This window comes from Pongo abelii, chromosome 6 (assembly GCF_028885655.2).
Source record: "Pongo abelii isolate AG06213 chromosome 6, NHGRI_mPonAbe1-v2.0_pri, whole genome shotgun sequence".
NCBI lineage: Eukaryota > Metazoa > Chordata > Mammalia > Primates > Hominidae > Pongo > Pongo abelii.
The window spans coordinates 127053552-127073307 of record NC_071991.2 but is presented as its reverse complement, the minus strand read 5'-3'; the positions used below and the strand labels follow the sequence as shown (position 1 = coordinate 127073307).

Genomic DNA, 19756 nt, shown 5'->3' with positions numbered 1-19756 from the left:
GAAAAGATGCTCACATCATTTGTCATCAAGGAAATGTAAATTAAAACCATGATGCCATGATGAGATATTACCACACACGCACTGGAATGCCCAAACTAAGACATGTTAACATGTATGTGATACCAGTGAATTCACATGTTGCACACCCCAGTACCAATCCGGGATGTGCACCATAGCAGTGAATTTGCATGGTGCATACCCCAGTTTCAATCTTACAGAAAAATCAACCCAACGGCTGTCTCTATAGGATAGGCAATGCGGGGAAGCTATTTTGAAGCAGGAAATTTACCTCCTCCTCCAAGTTACACTTACTCCAGGATAGGCCAGGGCTAGCTGGTGTCAGGGATGGCAAGAGTGGGCAGAGGCTACTCCCTGCCTCAGAGACCACCCCCTCCACTTCCTACCCTCCCTTGAAGAAGTTGGCACCCTGTGGATGCTAACTAACTAAAGCTTTGTCATTTCCCCCAAAGGCTGGTGGAACAGAGATAACTAGGGTCATTGACGCTTAGAGGAAAGATGATGGGGGAGGGGGCTCTGAGTGCAGGAGGGACCAAGAACATGCCGCCATTCACCATGTGTGCTTGGAGGGGGAGCATATGGCTAATAATGACCAGCTGTTCTCTGTCAATTCCAGATGGAATCAGAGAAAATGGGCTTCCCCAGTAGCAAGAAACATTTAGGTGGGACATAATGATGAACTTCCTGAGAGGGTTCTTGAGAACAGTGGATGTGTGCGTGCATGCTCATGCAGGTGCATGTGTGTGTTGGGGTGTATGTGTGCTGTCGCTGCAGCAAGGGAAGACGGCTCTTGGTATAATTCTCCAGAGCACTTTAGGAATTGGAAAGGCAAACGTCGAAGTGACATGAGCCTGGGGTCCCTCTGGCCTGGGGACAGAGAGATGGACTCGGGCCCTTTCTCTAGGTACCTCCGAGGGCAATTAGCTAGCTGGTCCATCAGTAAGATCCCCAAACCAGAAATCTGTGGAGCCAGATGGGTACTTACTTTCATGGCCTGACCCCTCCCAGACGGCCTGTGCATCCTCCTCCCCATCAGAGCAGAAGAGTCCATCCATCACTATTGCAGCTGTGATGTCACCACTGCAGGTCTCCACTGCACAGGAAGACGGTTCCAACCCCTCCGAGGCGCTAAATCATTCATGGGCCAGAAAGCCTGGGTGGCAGGAGATTTACTGCCAAGAAACACTTTAGGGACTTGTGGAAATCAATTCCTTAAAGAGACCCCATCAGCTGGCAGGTGGCCTAGGGCTGAGGCTTGGGTTTGTGTTGGGGACCCAGTGAAGTCGGGTTGGAGGGGGGCAGCTCCCTAACTCCAAAACCAAGTATGGAAGGGAGCCCAAGGCTAGGCCCAAGGTTAGGATAGATTCCTGACACCCTAGCTTGGGGAGGTGGGAGGAAGAGGAAGAGGAGGGTTCCCAGAATCCAGCCCTGGCTCAGCCGCTCCTCCTGTCACCTGATGGCTGGACTTATAACCATGGGGGCTCTGCTGGTGAATAAGACCGAATGAGGAGGATTGTCAGCATGTGTTTGCTGAGTCTGATGGCTCCTCAATCTCGGACCACCCCACTTAGTCTCTGCTGGCAGGGGAGCAGGCCAGCTTTGGTTTCTCTGCAGCAGAGGCTGGGAGCTTTATCCAGCATGCTTCCTTTTCATCTCAAGGAGAATGTGAGCTCCTCGAAGGCCCACATGGTCTCTGCTTTAAGATCCAGACCAGCCGGGCGCAGTGGCTCAGGCCTGTAATCCCAGCACTTTGGGAGGCTGAGGCGGGCAGCTCACTTGAGGCCAGGAGTTCAAGGCTAGCCTGGCCAACATGGCAAAACCCTGTCTCTACTAAAAATATAAAAACTAGCTGGGGTGTGGTGGCATGTGCCTGTAATCCCGGCTACTTTGGAGGCTGAGGCACGAGAATCACTTGAACGGAGGTTGCAGTGAGCTGAGATTGTGCCACTGTACTCCAGCTTGGGCGACACAGAGAAGACTCTGTCTAAAACAAACAAACAAACAAAAACAAAAACCCAGACCTGTGGGACTTGATGATTAAGTTATTGGGGTGGCATGTTAGTTTTTTTGTTTTGTTTTGTTTTGTTTTGTTTTTTTGTTTTGAGACGGAGTCTCGCTCTGTCGCCCAGACTGGAGTGCAGTGGCATGATCTCGGCTCACTGCAAGCTCCGCCTCCAGGGTTCACGCCATTCTCCTGCCTCAGCCTCCTAAGTAGCTGGGACTACAGGCGCCCGCCACCACGCCAGGCTAATTTTTTGTATTTTTAGTAGAGACGAGGTTTCACCGTGTTAGCCAGGATGGTCTCGATCTCCTGACCTCATGATCCGCCCGCCTCGGCCTTCCAAAGTGCTGGGATTACAGGCGTGAGTCACCAAGCCCCACCGCATGTACTAGTTTAACCAGTTAGAAGAGCACGTGACATCCGGAAGCGGCCTGGGACGGCTGTTGTCCCATGCATATCTAGCACAGTGGGCTCCGTTGGTCCAAGCGCAGCCCAACTTGTCTGCCTGTTTCTGCCTCAACATGTCTTGGAAAAGAAAAATAAAGAGATGAAGGAAGACAGGAAAGGCTTTTCCTTCCAGCCCTCACTTTACAAATGAGGAAACTGAAGCCTAGAGGGGGAATTGGCTCACTCAAAGACCATATCCATGAGACAGGAAAAAGAGAAGAGGAGAATACCCCTAAAGTCATACTGAGGAGTTTCTGCCTCCCTTGAAATGACCTCCCAAGAGGAAGCCCAGGCATGGCCATTGCTAGCTAAAAGGGGTAGCACAGAGCAGGTGGCTGTGATGGACAGAAAGAAGTCCAGGCCAGCATGTGCTGCCTGGCCTGCCTGAGCCTTAGTTTCTCCACTCACTGTCCTGCAGGGAGAATCCCACTGGCCACTGGTTGTGACTGCACCCTGTACAGCCCTTGCTCATTAATTCAAACACATATTCATGGAGCACCTTCCCAGAAAGTCAGGCAGGGGATACCGCAGTGCACAAGGCAGATGTGGCCCTTGCCCTAGTGGGGCTTGCATTTTCCATTAGGAGGGACTCATGCTAAAGGCTGGGCAGGAATTCCCCCAAGCTAGCCCATCTGGAGGTTGAGGCCAAGTTCCGACCCAGCGTCTGCAGGGAGGTCACAGCAGCTCCAAGTCCTTGACACAGGCCACAGGCTGCTTCCCTTAGGGCAGGGCCTGCTGTTGCTGTGGGAGCTCCATCCCCGCTGCTTTGGCCAGACCCTCCCCTCTACTGGGGGCCCAGCAGGTTCCCACAGCAGGTACTGTGGAGAGACTGCTGGATTCTGGTTATGGGGGGGGGGGGAGGTTCCTAAAGAGCAGATCAAAGGATTCTGGTTATTGGTGGAGGTTCCTAAAGAGCAGATCAAAGGGCCGGGCACAGTGGCTCATACCTGTAATCCCAGCACTTCGAGAGGCCGAGGCGGGCGGACCACTTCAGGTCAGAAGTTCAAGACCAGCCTGACCAACATTGAGAAAGCCGGTCTCTACTAAAAACACAAAATTAACTAGGCATGGTGGCGCATGCCTGTAATCCCAGCTACTGAGGAGGCTGAGGCAGGAGAATCTCTTGAACCCAGGAGGCGGAGGTTGTGGTGAGCCGAGATTGTGCCACTGCACTCCACCATGGGCAACAAGAGTGAAACTCCGTCTCAAAAAACAAACAAACAGCAAAGAAAAAAAAAAGAGCAGATCAAAGAACGGGGATTCTTGATCATTCTTGATCACTTGATCACCCCCCCGCCCCCCGCAACCCACACCCCGCTCCCCTCCCAACAACCCAAACCGCCTGTGGTCGTTCTCCTCCATCCCCTCCTTCCACACCCGTGCATCCCCTACCCTCTGCCCTGTCTTTTCTCCAAGCAGGAGCGGCGGTGAGCCGGCAGCCAGGGACCCCATGATAACCCTTTTTCTAGGCATCCCAGCAGGAGCTTCGCACCTACCCCTCAGGAGTGTCCCCAGGAAAATCTCTGCAGCTCCCGAGGCCTCTGCTGCCCCACTGGTCCAGAGACTGGAGCCTGCCCAGGGGACCAGGGTGGCCCCACCCCCCAGGTTTCTCTCTGCATTTCTTTAATTTTCGGCTGCGGGAGTTCTTTCCAGACCCACCCAACCTGGCCCAGTGAAAAAAGCCCCAGGAAAGCATCCAGAGAACTGGGCTCCGTAGGGCTCTGTCTGGAAGTAGGAGCCTAGCTGGGCTTCAGATCCCTCCTCTTAAAAACGAGGGGTTGGACCACGCGACTCCCCGCCAGGGCCCAGACACGAACGCAGATGCTCTGCCCCTCCTCCCGCGCCCTGGGAGGGTCGGAGGCGGTGTGGGGTAACCCGGAGGGACGCCAAGGCAGACAGCAAGAGGGGATATTCGCGAAGACGCCGCGGGAGAAAGCAACCCCAGCAGGGCCGGCGGCGTTCAGAGGACAGAGGAGGCGTCCTGGGGAAGAGCGCACCGCAGGCTGGGGGCAAAGAGGCGGTGCGCGTCGGGGGAGCTGCCTGCTGTGAGCCGAGGGTGGAGGGAGAAAGGGACTCCTAGGCCCTGGACAGAGCGCATCGCCCTCTCCACAGCGGACTCCCAGCAAGGAAAAGACCGTCCCATCCCCGGGCTGGAGCCGGGCATCCTCATCCAAGAAAGGCACAACGATCTCCCGAATTTGGGTGGTGACTTCAGGGCTAAAAAAAAATTGACCCCTGAAGAAGCGCTTTGCTGCTTACAAAGCACTTGCAAAAACATTTCCTTATTCGAATATTTCCAATTCCAACAGTCCTCCGACCTGGGCAAGCTCCCAATTTACAGACGAAGAAACTGAGGCTCAGAAAGGTCAGGCAGCCAACCAACAAATAAATGTTAAGTGTTTAATAATGCAGATTATTCTAATTTGAGACAGAAAAATCCCAACTCCGAAGAATCCCCAAACGGAAATAAGAGCGTTTAGCTTGGTTTGGGGTCTGAATTATTCAGCTAAATTCTGCTTGGGGCACAGGAAGTGAAACATGGCCCGTGGCCAAAACCATATCTGGGTCACTGACCTTTGGATAATCTGCTGAAGGCTGCGGGGCCCCTCCCCCAACGACCGCAGACACAATCTGCGAGTGAACCTCGCTGGAGTCTTCTGAGCCCTGAAACCTGGTCCTTAGGGCTGGGACCCGGGCTCTACGCATGTGGTGCGTCGAAGGCCGGCTCTTGGGTCTGGGTGCAGAGGGTTGGGGGGGCGTTAGGGGATGCAGCGCGGGTCCGTGCTGGGTGGGGGTGGGGAAGCTGGGTTTCTAACCCTGGAGGGACCCAGCCGGTGCAGAGTTCCGCAGAGGCCGGACGGGCTCCTCGCCGGGGCCCGCGCCGGGGCCCGCGCGCAGTTTCTCTCTGGCATCCGCCCAGCCTTCTCCAGAAAGAGGCGCGGATGTTCTCGGCTTATTTTACAGATGACGAAACCGAGGCTGGACTCGGTCCTCTAACCTGGCAGGCCACCTTCTCCGCTGACTTGGGTAGGGGACCCCTCTGGGGTGGAAGCTCATGTTTCACCTGCCCGGGGGTCAAACTCGACCGGGGTGTCGCCTGGTAAAAAGCAGCAAGGGCCGCACCCGCACGCTTCCGTCTCCTCTCGCCTTTGCTCCGAGCGAGGATTCTCTACTCATCGAGGATTCATGGGAGGCAAGAGCCCGGGCGAGGCCCGCCGCCCCAGTGCCTCCGCTCTGCAGCTCGCCCTCTGATTCAACTCCTGCAGGCTTCAGCATCCCGAATGCTTATTTTATTTTATTTTATTTCATTTTATTTATTGAGACGGAGTTTCGTTCTTGTTGCCCAGGCTGGAGTGCAATGGGGCGATCTCAGCTCACCGCAACCTCCTCTTTCCGGGTTCAAGCGATTCTCCTGCCTCAGCCTCTCGAGTAGCTGGCATTACAAGCGAGTGCCACCACACCCGGCTAATTTTGTATTTTTAGGAGAGATGGGCATTCTCCATGTTAGTCACGCTGGTTGGTCTCGAACTTCTGATCTCAGGTGATCCACCCGCCTCGGCCTCCCAAAAAGCTGGGATTACAGGCGTGAGCCACTGCGCCCGGCTCAGGTTGCTTTTTAAAAAATCAATTTATTGGCCGGGCGCGGTGGCTCACGCCTGTAATCCCAACACTTTGGGAGGCCGAGGCGGGCGGATCACGAGGTCAGGAGATCGAGACCATCCTGACTAACACGGTAAAACCCCGCCTCTACAAAAAAAAAAAAAAAAAAAAAAAGGGAAAAAAAATTAGCCGGGCGTGGTGGCACGCGCCTGTAATCCCAGCTACTCGGGAGACTGAGGCAGGAGAATCGCTTGAGCCCGGGAGGCGGAGGTTGCAGTGAGCCTAAATCGCGCCACTGCGCTCCAGTCTGGGCTACAGAGCGAGACTCCTCTCAAAACAAACAAACAAACAAACAAAAAACAATTCCTGCAGTTTCTTTTTTTAATTGAAAATTCAATGCAAGAATATGGTAAGCAACACACATTGGCTTCGAACAGTCCCGAAAGACATACCATGAAAAGAAAAATCTCCAACCCCCTGCGCTGAGACCTTTCGTGCAGAAAAAACCTGATGTTTAACCCCCTGACCCATTTATATTTTTACACAAATAGGAATCCACATGCCTTTTGCGTTTTTCACTGAACGCCTAGGCGACTTTCCAGGATATACAACGACCCCATGTTTTCCTCATTCTTTTAAAGAGCTGGGTCAATTCCGAAGACAGAATCTCCTTTCATTTGACAGTCTCTGTGTTTCTCCTTCTTTCGAATCTCCCACTGCATCCTCCGACTCCGCAGCCGGGACGGAACCACTCCAGCCTCCCATCCAAATAGAACCCTACAGGGCCCTGCCTCGATCAGAGGAAAAACGCACAGAAGCACATGCATACGGTTTTTCGAAAAATGTCGGGAAGTTCGTTGGGTTTCCAGTGACTTTGTTGACCCACAAGAATCTACATGCTAGAGCAAAGGACCGAGGGCTAAGGGCTGGGCCAAGATCGAAAGACTCCCGCTTTGGCTTCCCCGGCACGTGGCCCTGGCGGAGGAAGCACCAGGGACACAGCGGCTGGGGCGGGCATGCGGCTGCAGTCGCGCGGGCGAGGGTGCAGGGCGTGCTGAGGCCATCTCGCTGGGCCTGCAGTTTGCAGAGATCTCTGGGTCGCCAAGTACCCGCGTGCTCACACGTGCATTTTCTTCATCCCCAGAGGTGCGAGTCATTCTGCCCATTTTACAAATGGGAAACTGAGGCTTAGAGAGGTGAAGTGAATCCCTCGAGATCGAGATCACACATAGAGGGACTGGAGCAGGGGAGGACTGGAACTCTGGGTTCCTCTCACTGGGGTTATACTAGTTATGCCATGGGGCCAGGGTTAGCAGGAGAACCTCACCATTCGGAAAGGGGCCAATGGCAGAACCACCGCCGCATCAGTGGGTCTGCGTGAGGGGCTTGTATCCCGGGCACCCTTCCCCCCAGTCCTGCCGCCTGACGAATGGGAAGGGAGGGGAAGACCGATGGTTACTTCTTTGCCCAAGGTCTTCAGCACGAGTGGGACTGTCATGGAGCTGGCGAAGAGAGCCGTGTGGGGTAGGGACTAGGAGGGAGCAAGCCAGAGGGACAAGCCGCGACACCAGAAAAAAGGACGGAGCGCAAGGCGCCGAGTCTCCTAGGTGGGGGCAGCAAGGAAGACAGCGGGTCTTTCCTAAACCTGGCCAACGTCGAGGAACCCAAAACTACCCGTCCCGGGGCGCACGACTCCGGGCAGCGTGGGACGCCGGTGGCGAGGGGGAAGGGATCTCTCCAGCGAGGGGGAATGCGGCAACTGCCAGACGGACATCGGATCTGCAGAGGAGGGTAGGATACACACGGGCTTAGGATGCGCTGGACAGGCCAGCAAAGTGAGGACCCGAGGTCGGCCTGAGCCACCTCTTCCCCCGCCTGAGCCCTGAGCCGTAAGGGATCCAGGGTATCAGGTCCCCGGGGGCCGCCCCCTCACCGTCCGAGTCCAGCTCCGGTTACCTGCGGGGCCTGCTCCTTAAAATATGTATGAGGCCCTTGCGGGTGCAGTTTCGCGGCCCCTCCCGGAGTGGGGCTGGGGGACTCGGGGTGCGAGGGGAGCTGCGGGGGAAGGAAGCGACGCGAGCTCCCCGGCCGGGGCCTTCTCGACTTTCAGCAGCGCATTTAAGAAAAGGTGGAAATCGGATCTGTCTCGGAGGCGCCCCAGCCCCGCCCGCTCCGACGGCCGGACCTCGCGGCCCAGCGGCTAGCTTTCTGCTGCGCGGTGTCTGGTTCTCGACAGCAGGTGAATGGGCCAGGGCGGGGCGCCCGGAGCGCGGGGGGCGGGGCGCGCGCTATAAAGGGGAGCAGCAGGCCGCGGGGGCCACTCGCAGTCCGCAAGGCCTGCGCTTCCCGCTTTGCGGTCCTGGGCACACCCGGCCCAGGCTGCCCAGCATCCCATGGGTCTGAGGACCAGGTAGGGCGCGGGTGCAGAGACAGCCAGGGAGGCTCAAGGCGACCTAGATGGGCGGGGGAATGCTAGTAGGACGGGGAGGGGTTAATGTGGAGCAATCACCCCCTTTTGGCCCGTCGGGCCCTGTGACGTGCTCATTATCTCCGCTGTCCGGGTTCTCGCTCACCGTGCCCATGCCTGGCTGCATGGGGAGAGGGGCCCCGAGGCCCTGAGACTCGTCCAATTATCCACCTGGGGTGGGAATCTTGCTTCCCGATCCATCTGGCTGCGACATCTACGGCTTCAGCAGGCCCTGCCCGGGAGTCCGGCATATTGAAGGGTTCGTATCCTTGCCGTCACCCTTGGCCCCTCCCGGCTCGGCAGGAGCTGGGGATGGGGAAACTATAGATTTCCCGGGACCCGCTTCCACTGCCTCACCCCCTTCTTTTGCTCGAGCCCAAGACAAGTTGTTAACGGTCTTCAAGTGCAAGGGTTAGGTTTGGTGGGAGCATAGGCTAAGCACCACCCTCATTTTATAGGGGCTTCTAGGGTGCCAGATCTGCGGGGGTCGATTGGGAAGAACTAGGAGCTAAAAAGGAGAAGGGCGGATTAACGTTTTATTTTAATCTGGTTTTGAGCTGCCGTTGCCGTCTGGGGCGGCCGGGCGGGGCGGAGCTGGGACTGGCAAGGGCAGCCAAAGCAGCAGGAAGGGAGGGGGCGCTCCGGTGCTCAGGATGCTGGGGAAGAAGGAAGAGGCCACCCCAACGCTGACAGCTTGGAGGACCTAGCCCCTGCCCCCCGGTCCCTTCTGAATGTTCCGGGTGATGTCCGACCAAAGGACGGTTGAGAAGAATCTAATCCGCGTCCGCGCCCCAGCCCCGGCCGGCCCCGCCCCGTCCCGAGGGAGCCACTGTCGCAGTGGGGGGAGGGGGAGATGGGAACGGGTCTGGGGGCGGCTCCTTTCCCCCTCCCTCTCTTGGGACAGACAGCCTTTGTTCCCGGCGGCGGCGGCAGCGGTGGCCAGACACCTGTGAGGCCGCAGAACTGGCCGAGGGTGGGCGTGTGAGGACGTGGAGGCCCCTTGTCTCCATTCCAGCCCTGCGCCCCTGGGTCCGGGTGCGCCCCCGAGACAGGTCAGCGTTGAGCCCCTTTCTGCGGGGAGACTGCGGAGATCGTCCAGTGGCCCCACGGTGCGTCCCAGCTCCCAACGCACTTCCCCTCCCCCCTCCCAGGGTCGGATTTCCAAGCACGCCACGCCACACACACCTCGGCTAGCTCCGGGCTCAGAGGGCGCTGGGGTGGCAGGGCGTCCGGGCGCACCTCGGCTAGCGGCACCCTAGCCCGAGGGCAGGAGGCGGGGATAGAAGGCGGGCGGCGGGACCCCTTGGGGCCAGACCCGGCCGGGCTGGGCAAGCAGGCGGGGCTCCCGGCGTCTCCGCAGTCCCGGACGGGCGTGCCCTGCGCCGCGCACCAACCGGAGCCACATTCAAGGTGAATCATCCCCGGCCCGCCCCCTGCCCCTCCCCGCCTCGCGGCACCTGAGCCAATGGCGCTGCGCGAGGGGCGGGCGGGGCCCGGGGCGGGGGGGGCGGTAAAACCCTCCTGGAGTCATTCTCTGTGCACTCCGTCGAGCCCCCGCGCAGCTGCGCCGGAGCCGCAGGGCCTCCGTCCAGCCGCGCGGTCCCGGGCAGCCCGCGCCCCCGTTCTTCCGGCCCTCGGGCCCCGGTACCCCTCCAGACCTCCCCCGCCTGCCGCGCGGAGGCGGCTCCTCTTCAGGTGGCCGGGCCGGGGCCTTCCCTGGCAGACCTGTCACCCGACACCCAGGAAGCGCGCGGCCGGGTCCCGGCTCCCCTTTGTTCCCCCGCTGGGCTCGGCGCTCCGGCGCCGCCCCCTCTCGCGGGGCAGCAGAGGTTTGGGCCCGGGCCGGGCGCGCTTCAAGTTCCGTCCATGCTGCTCTTTCCGAACCCGGGCCGTTTTTGCCTGGCTTCTCTGGTGTGGACTCCGCGCTGAGCTGAGAGGCAGCGGTGCGCCAAGCCTGGAGCCGGCGCAGGTGAGTGTCTGGGGCCGGGAGCCGGGGGGCGGGCCGGGCGGAGCCAGAGCGGTGCTCAGCAGAGGAGGCGGAGGCGGGCGCCCGGGGCCGGCCGCACTAGAACCCGGGTGCAGGGCAGACGTCCCGGCGCAGCTGGCTTTCGGGGATGACGCGGCAGTGCCGACTCGCTCTTCCGCGCCTTCAGGCGGAGGCGCCCACGGGGCGTCTGGTCCCGGGTCCCCCAGTGGCGTCTGCCCAGCGCCCAGCGCGGTTCCCGGGCGGGGGCGGCCGCGGTCCGAGTGCGGCCGGTTCTTGCGAGGTGCCTACCCGCGAGGAGTTTGGCTGGGGTCGGGTTGGCTTTTCGCCGCCCTGGTGGGCCCAGGTGGAAGCGCCAGGCTGGGAGGGGGCTGCGGGGAGCGTCGGGGCCCCGGAGCTGGCTCCTCCAACGCCTTGTCAGGGCTGCGCGGCTGGTTCGAGGCTGCTTCCGTGGCCCGGAGCCGCCCCGCCCAGTCTCTGGGGGAAAGCAGCTCTCAGACCTCCCGTGTGCCTCCACTTCGCGGCCACTCATCCCGGGAACCCCGGCGCACGCGAATGAGACACCGTCCCCCGCCCGCACCTGCCCCATTCCTGTTAATAGCGCTAGCGGCACCCAGGCTCCCAGCCCTTCCCCAAGATCGGCGGCTGGACGGCTTGCCTCTGGCGCCTCACCGGTCAGCGCATCCTAGGACTATGGGCAGTGAGGGTGTCACCCGGGGTCAGGGGTCGCCCGATTCCGCGGAGTCCTCCAGGCTGAGCCATTCGTTTGCTCTTCCAGCCCGGGCTCCCGGACACCGTGTACAGTAATACCCGCCGGGGGCAGGGGCACTGAGGCCGGCTCAGAGCGATTAGGGCCGAGGGCGGGCGGTGCCCTAATCGACCTCCCCACCCCCACAGGCGAGGTGCGGCGGCGCCTCCCAGGTTTGCGCCCGTCTTCGCAAAGCTCCTGAGGGCGAAAATCCTGCTAGCCAGGTGGCGGATTCTCGGGCCGCGTCACTCAGCTCTACGGGTGCGCATCACCCTCCACCTGTCACCCAGTGAGCCCGACCGATGGGCACCGAGTCGGCGAATCTCTGATCCGAGGCCGAGCCTTCAGAGAAATCTGTCCTAGTGGCCTCATCGTGGCCTGAGCGAACGCAAAGGAACCTGCCCCAAGCCCAGCTGTCAGCCTTGACCCCCACATTCCCCGCGCGGCTCTCGGTTCGGACCTGGGCTCGGAGCGGCAGCCTCCACCACTGCTCGTTTCTTTACCGCTCACGGCCGCCCCTTCATGCTCCTGCGGGGGAGTTAGCGGGACCTCTGGAGTCGGCCTTACGCAAAGAAGAGAAAATTCTAGGATGCCGGCCTCACTTGTGAGGATTTCGTTTATTCTTTTTCTCCTACCGGGGCCCAGTGGCTCTTGGAGTGAGCTCCGCACCCCAGACACCTGAGTATTTAATGGGTCGGTGGCAGCCTGGGCTTCGGGGAGAGCAGCTCTGGGCCCCTCTCCCAGCACCTCATGGGGACACAGGACGACAGGCGCAGCGTCCAGGGCATGCCCGTTCAAGGGCCCTCGCAGCCTCTAGCCCCTGGGACCTCAGGGGCATTTGATAGATACTGGAGGGATCAGGACCAGACCGGTTGTGGGTGGTGCGGCTGGGACCCTGGACTCCAGATTCGTTGTGTAGAGGTCGAGAGGAGAGCTGGGAGTCGAGGGGTGGGCTATGTGATGTCTAAGGACCCCGGAGTACCCATAGCCCAGAGTCCTGCAACACTCACCTCTAACATTGGAAGGGATTGGGGGCCTGCCCTTTGCATTGGGCACCAGTGCCCCAGGGAGGGACACCCCTAGGGGAAAGGGGACTCTTGAGTTTTAAGAAGGCCCAGGTGGAGTTCAGGAGGGTGGGGCTGAGAGCGACTGAAGGTGGGAGGGGGCGCTTAGTAGAGACCTCCTAGGATGTGTAGGACCCCCCACACACCCTGTGAGTCCCTGGCTGCCCTGCCTGGCCTGCAAGTTGCGTCTCTTTTGGTCCTCTTCCATTGCCAGGCGCTGACACCCAGCGGGTGTGGGAGACCTTGTCTTCATCTTCCCACTCCAGAAGCGGATTTCTGTGCCTTTGATCTCAAGGTCAGGGCTGTGTCCTGCAGGGAGGGCAGAAGAGGCTGCTATCCTGACTTGCCCCAAGCCATAGGCCTCTGTTTTCCCTTTTGAGATTCCAAGTGGGCATTCTGCTGCTGATGTCGGAGAGCTCCTCTTACCCCCTTTTCGAGAGAGCTGGGAGACCTTGCTTCCCTAGGGCCCAGGCCCCAGCCTCCCTCCACCGGGATGGAGAGGCCCCAGCGGACGTGGCACCCCCCCAGGCACTGCGGCACTTGGGCTTCCTGTCGCATTTGGTTAGGAGGGGCGAGGCAGGCGCAGGGGAGGAGCCTGGCCCAGCCGACTAGAACTGGAAGCGGAGAGGGATTTTGGCTTTGTGAGCTCCTCCCTGTATTCCATCCTGTCAGTTACAAAGATGAGGAAAACAGACCAAGGAGCTCGACAGAGATGCCACAATTAGAAGGAGCGTACGTGTTTGGGCTGCTTTGTTACAGGGCTCTCTCCTCTACCTAGGGTCCCTTTTATTCCTTCCTGGGTTGGGGAGAGCAGAATCCCTGGCTCCATCCTCTGTTCTCCAGCTCTAAGTCCTCTGTGGCTCCTTGGTTGCAAGGTGCTGCGTGTTCCCCTTCCCTAACACCTGCCTCTCCCCATCCTTGGCTGTCCCCAAAAGAAGAATGAAGAATTCTTTTTTCTTTTTTTTTTTGAGACAGAATCTCGCTCTGTTGTTGCCCAGGCTGGAGTGCAATGGCGCGATCTCGGCTCACTGCAACCTCTGCCTGCCGGGTTCAAGCGATTCTCCTGCCTCAGCTTCGGGCGCCTGCTACCACGCCTGGCTAATTTTTGTATTTTTAGTAGAGATGGGGGTTTCACCATGCTAGCCAGGCTGGTCTCGAACTTCCAACCTCAGGCGATCCACCCGTCTCCCAAAGTGCGCTGGGATTACAGGTGTGAGCCACTGCGCCCAGCCGGAAGAAAGAAGAATTCTGCATTCTGTTTAATTATCCTGGGGTGAGGCTTCTTGGGAAAGATTTCTCAAAGTAGATCCTTCCCACCCCCACCCCATGCTGAGCTGTCAGGGTGCTATTAAAATGCAGATTTCCAGGCAGGCTCAAGAATCTACATTAACTACCCACCCTATACTCTTTGCTAACACCCTGCCATCACCCCTTCCCCTCCCCACCTCATGGCTGGGAAGTCTGGTCTCTCTTCCTTAGTAGAGTTCAGAAAATTGTAGTAGGGGAAACTGAGGCAGAAGGTTGAGGAGTGACTTCCCGAGATCACCACCTCATCAAGCTGGATTGTCCTCTGGAGAGACAGACCAGCTAGAAGAGCAGAGCCCTGCAGTGGGGGTGTGTGGAAGCAGGACAAAGAGTCCTTGGGAACAGGAAGGGTGGAGCATTAAGCAGTGTCTAGGGGAGAGCGGATTGCTTTGGCCAAGGTACCCAGATGGAGCTCTGAGGTCCATGGGAGGTAGTTCCTGGGGGTAACATTGCCAAGAGGTCTGCATAGTTTCTGGGCCAGGGCACTCGCTCTGACCCTTCCAGGATGTTTTCTAGCCACCCTGCCTTCTGGGCCACCGCTGACCTGGAGTAGGCTGAGACTCTAGTGGCCACTCTGCGGAGGCCCCAGCTTGCCTGCCCTGGGTGCCAGCTCCTCAGAGACCCTCCCTCCCACCCTCTCCCTTCTTCCCGTCCTTCCCCAGGGACTGTGACACCAGAGGCAGGGCCTCCACAGCGACTTCTCTCTAGGCAGCTGCTCTGGCAACCACTGATGCAACCTTCCCAGCCCCTCCCTCGCTCCTGAGCCTCCGCTTTCCTCCGCAGTCACTCCAGAGCCAGCCAGGAGCCACTCCCTTGCTAGAGGGCATCCGTGCCTCCGGTGGTTGCAGGACTTCTCTTCTGCTCTCCTTTCCTGGCCTTTTCCTGCCTTGATCCTAGGCCGGCAGCAGAGATGCCCAGCCTGGGCGGTTCACAGTCTGGCCCAGTCTGGTCTGGTTTGGGATGGGAGTGGGGGTGAGCAGCAGATTTGGTTTGTTCCTGGGGCTCTGTTTCTGCCACAGGGCAGGCTGGGGGGTGGGGGATAATGGACACCAAAGCGCCTAGGAGCCTGGTGTCTGAGCTCAGAGGCTACAAGAGGCATCTTGGATGTCCCACTGGTCACTGCCCCTGTGGCAGGCTGGGTAGAGAGGAGGCTCTGGCCAGCTGCTTGCCTCTCCGAGCCAGAGTTACCCTGGCCAGGAGACGGACGGTCCTGACCCTCTCCCTCCCCAGCCTGGAGGTGCAGCCTGGGTGATGTGAGGGATGTGGGCCTTCGGGTGGAGACAGGAGACACGTTGGTGTGGTCTTAGCCCTCTACCCTCTGCAAGGCCAGAAGGTCAGCCCCTCTCCCCCACTGTCCCTGTCTCCTTGAAGGTCATCTTGGGCTGATGGGGCATGTGGATCTTGTGAAGAGGTGGGATGGGGTGGGGGGTGGAGACCGTAGCAGCTGCTGCTGAGGGCCTGCTGGGGGGCCCCCAAGGGAGTGGGCGGGCAGGCTGGGAGCAGGGAACGGGCATCGTGGGCCACTGGTCTCTCCGCAGGGTCAGCAGGCCACAGAGCGTGACTCCTGTTCTGTGTATGGCACTGGTAGAATTCACTGTGAACAGTCTCAGTCAGTGAATTACCGAAGGGCCATAAACAGAGCAGAGACAGATCCACGAGGGCCTCCGGAGCACCTTACCCACTTCTGCCTTGAGTGCTCCTAGACGTCGGAAACAGGCTGCTTCCAAGGGTGCAGGGATGCAAGGCCCCTTGTCCAGTGTGTCCCCAGAGAGCCCACACCAGTGCCATCTGCTTGGCCGATTTTGGCACTAGCACATTTTTGCTTGTGTCTCTCCGCTCTGAGCAATCATGTGCAGTGCCAATATGGGAAAAGCAGGACCCGCAGCTGCGTCCGCCTCCCCTGCATCCTTGTGTCAGGGCCCCAGCCTGCTCCTCCTCAAGGCCTCGTCACCGCCTCCCCAGCCCATCTGGCTCAGCTGCTGTGTGAGGGCCCAGCGCTGGTGGGCAGCCAGATCGCCTTACACTGCCTGGGGCCACAGTGGAGCTGGGAGCCCAGCAATCTGAGCTGGGCCAGCAGATGGGGCCGCCCAGGGCAGAGGTGGGGGAGTCTGAAACCATCTGTAGGGCCATCCTGAATGGTGCTGTGGGTTGGAAAGGCCCAGCCAGGCTCCCAGCACACGCTTGGGGTGAGACCTTGGCTGGCAGCACAGGGCCTGGCCTTCTGCTGCAGGTTCTGAAGGGGGCAGCTCCAGGCAGGTGGCCTGCCCTTGAGGTCAGCCTGGGTGTTTCCAGGGGGGCTACCGTCCCCGGAGCTAGAGCCTGCTGTGGAGTGGGTCATCTCTGAACAGCTCCGAGAGGAGGATACTTAGTGGGGCTCGGAGTTAGAGAGCATTTTCAGGCCTGCCCCTGGAAGGTTCTGGAGCAGAGGCCAATGTTCCCCTTCATACACCACACACTGGTAATGCAGCTTCCTGGGTCCCTGGATCTGGGCTATGACTAACTGGCCTATAGCCTCCATCTGGGTGTCAGGTGACATTACATACGTAATCCCAACAGTTCCCACCTCAGCCCTGTGGGGCTTGTAATTTTTTAAAATAGTTGTCTCATAGATGGGGAACCTGAGGCTTTGAGAGGAGAGGCTTGGCTGAAGAGGTTGGTGAGTGGTAGAGCTGGGTCACTGTGGCTCTTCCGCCACCAGCCACACCTTCCATGGAGGCACTCAGGGCCTGGAGGTGTCTCAGCTCTGAATCTACAGGCCTGGGCTCCCAAGGATGCCCCAGATGGCAGAGACTGAGGCTGGGAGGCCTGGACTTAGTCTGTCAAAGCTGGGGAGAGCCTGGCCAGCCAGGCTGGACCCATGTGAAATCTGGTGGTCAGCAATCAAGCAGGAGGCCAGTAGCCGACTTGGGACCAGCTGGGAGCTATCATGCCCCAGGTCACTGGACCAGCCCCTGATGGGGCTGCTTCTCCCCAGGGAGCCTCAGGCAAGGGCTGGTGGACTTAGCCCAGATCAGTGAGAGTCATTTTAGGTGTCTGAGCCAGGGAGTGCCAGGGTGAGGGATGTGTGTGGTTGGAGCTGGCAGCTGGAGGATGACGGGTCCAGCTGACTGCGCAGCAGGAACATGGTGACCAACGCTGCCTGTCTGGGTGCCCTGCGGACTGCCTTGGGTGGGTTGGGCCTTTTTTTTTCTTGCCAGTTTGCTATCGCCAAACAGCGAGGAGCCCCCAATAAATTCCCTCTGGGGTGTGGTGCCCGTGTTTCTCTGCAGAAGCTCTCCAAGCCCCTGCAGAAAAAAGGAGAGGCTTGTTTATTTCAGGATAGAAGGGGACTTCTGCCCTGCTGAGGTGTCCCTGTAGCTAGGTCTCCCTTCTGATGGCCCCAGCTCTCCCTCTGCCCCTCAGAACCTGGCTGTCCTGTCCCGCACCGTCTCTGTGCCCCAGTCCTCCGCCCCGGGTGCTTCCTTAGGGCGTCCTGCTGCAGGTCCCATGGGATAGGAAAGAAGGGATTTCCCAGCCTGAATGAGAATGAGCCCAGCAAGGCGGGGTGGAAGGCCCCTGGCAGTGACCGGTTCTAGAGCTTTTCCCTGGAGCCTCTGAAGTGTCTGGCCAGGGTTCTGCTCCTTCCTGCCTAGCAGGGAAGGCCGGATGACAGAAGCTGCCCTCAGCCCCTGGGTGGTCTGCAGCTGGGCTCCACCTCCTCACACCTGCCCAGGTGGGCGCCTTTGCTGAGCGCCGAGTGCAGGCACTGGTGTGGGGGCATGCCTCCACCAGGCTTCAGGCCCGGCTGCTCTGGGGCGCTGCTCCAGCGCTCCAGGGGAAGACCTCAGGCCAAAGCTAGTTTCTAGATCTAATTTACCTAGTTCTGGGCCAGGCCTGGGTGGTGAGTTCACCCACAACAGTGACTATCCCAGAGAGTGGGGGCCACCGCTGCTGGCCCTCCTCTCCAAAGATGCAATTTCCCACCACCCAGACTGGGGGCACTTAGGATAGGAGAGGGCCCCTCTTCACCTCCCCACCCTGCAGAACCGGTCCTGGATCATCCTCCCTTGTGTGGCTTCCAGAAGTTCTGTGAGATGGGCAAAAGGTTCTGCCCATGATCTGTCCAATGGTGTCCAGTGTTAGGCAGGAACGCTGTCCCACTGCAGCGAAAGCCTTTCTTGCTGGAGTGGGAGGGTCACTGAGAAGCACTTTTTGCTTTGTTTTTCTGTGTTTGTCAAAAGCAGCGGCTCCCAGATGCCCGGGTTTAGGGCGTCCCCCATGTCGGGCACCTTGCTTGGCCTGTCTGGGTGTGTGGAGCGGCAGGAGGGGCAGCTCCCTGGAGGGCTGTATGAATGGGTTTTCCAGACTCCCCGCCTCCCCCACCACTCCATTTGCTTATTCAATCCAGGCCATTATCCCAGTCTCTGCCCAGCCTCAGGCGGGTTGAAATGCTATCCGGCCCCCATTGATCGCCTGCAGCCCCCAGGCTGCCGATGGAGCCCGACTGGTACGGCCACAGCTGGGCAGGGAGGAGGACAGGACCCCCCACATACACGCTGGAGGAGGGTGGGAGTGGCCTCCTCATCAAGTTCCAGGCTTGGGGGCTCCATGGGACCAAGAGAGCCCAGTGCTGCTGATGTCCCAAAGCAGGCCCGCCCACCCTCGGAGAGGCTTCCAGGGTTGTGCCTCTGCTCAGAGGCCAAACCTTCCCCACCAAGCCTCTCCTTTCGGGGCAGAGGTATCCTCCCCAGCATCCAAGCCTAGGCTGCCGGTCCGGTTTGGGTGCCAACGAGGTCCTGGACTTGGCCCTGGGGATGGCCTGGATCTGTTTGCATCTTAAGCCATCATCCCATCTCACTCCACCCTAAAGGGCAGGGAGGATGGAAGGGGTGGTGGCGGTGGCGGCGGCAGCGGTGTCATCTCAGGGGCCCTGCCAAGTCAGCTGCTCCCCCAGCTGGGGCTTGTTTGGAAAATGAGCCTGCTTATGGTGGGCTCATACTGCCCAGGAGGCTTAAGGGCAAAGAGTCCCTTCCAGGCTGCAGGGGAGGCATGGGGGGTGCAGGGTGGGGGGCAGGTGGCCTGCACCCTTGCTAAAGACTTGAGATGCCTTCAGGGCACTTCAGCACCCCTTGGGAAAGGACCTGGCCTCATCAGGGGAAGTGGGAACACGGAAGTGTGCTGTCCTTGGGTAAGTGACTGGCGGTCTGGGGAAATGCCACTCCGAGAATCAGATCGCAGCCAGCCCTCAAAGGGTCTGGGTGTGTGCGGGACTGCTGGGTGTGTGCAGTGGGTTCTGTGGTCAGGAGAATGCCGTCTGGATGGGAGATATTTGGTTGGTTTTAGCTTGGCCCATTCCTGCCATTGACTGGCCCTAGAGTCTGCCTGTTCCCATTCCTGGGTAGAAGGTCCCAGCGCCATTGTTTGTCCACTGCTTTCAGGGAAGAGGCCTTGGCAAGTGGAATGCTTTTCCTCCCTTGGACTTGATAGGGAGGAGGAATGTTTTGTGCAGCAACTTCCCTCTCTCCCTTTGGGGTGGGCAGCCTGTGAGCTTTAGGCTCTGGGGAATGGCTTGGGAGCATCTCCCTGGATTAAATGGAGCACTGACGTGGGCTTAGTAAATAGCAAAACCCAGACCACGTTAGCCATCTCTTCCCCAGCTCCCGGGGGCAGGGCTCTCTGGCCTGGCTTGTGCTGGTTCCCAGAGTCCCTGCTGTCAGGTTCTGGGAGTGGAGGTGCCCTCGGGTTCCCTTGGGAGTGGTGACCACAGCTGCGGGCCTGGGTTGGATCCTGGTGGCTGCCCTAGGGATGGTGTCTGCTCCATGCCTGCCCGCAGGAATTGCAGGTTAGAGATATGAGGGGAAGGGAGGAGAGGAGGAGACTGAGAAGGGACTGGGACCAGCAGGAAGGGGGACTGTGGGGTTGGGCCTCCACACCAGGGTGACCCTGCAGGAAGGACCTTGTCGCAGTTGCGGGGATGGGCGCCTCTGTCCTGGCCCTGCCTGGACCATCCTAACTGTCTCTGTCTCTTCCTCGGCACAGACTGAGGCCTCCCTGGCTCCCTGGTCCCACAGCTGCTTGCCTTCCCCCGTTTTTGGCAATGGTAGAACTCACACTGGTGAGGTAACAGGATCCGGTGGTTCTA

The 19756-nt window shown here is 59.5% G+C and overlaps 2 protein-coding genes across 2 annotated transcripts; one reads left to right on the top strand and one right to left on the bottom strand.

Annotated features, from left to right (window-relative positions):
• Positions 1-6441: 6441 nt before the first annotated feature.
• Positions 6442-9995, bottom strand: LOC129060481 (WW domain-binding protein 11-like). Its single transcript, XM_054559819.2, has 2 exons — positions 9720-9995; positions 6442-7846 (listed from the first exon to the last, which is right to left on the bottom strand). The coding sequence occupies exons 1-2, from the start codon at positions 9951-9953 to the stop codon at positions 7562-7564; spliced, it is 519 nt and encodes a 172-aa protein (XP_054415794.1). The 5' UTR covers positions 9954-9995; the 3' UTR covers positions 6442-7561.
• LOC129060480 (uncharacterized) lies at positions 8883-13253 on the top strand. The gene is made up of 2 exons (XM_054559818.1): positions 8883-10503; positions 11416-13253. The coding sequence occupies exons 1-2, from the start codon at positions 10000-10002 to the stop codon at positions 11557-11559; spliced, it is 648 nt and encodes a 215-aa protein (XP_054415793.1). The 5' UTR covers positions 8883-9999; the 3' UTR covers positions 11560-13253.
• Positions 13254-19756: the final 6503 nt, after the last annotated feature.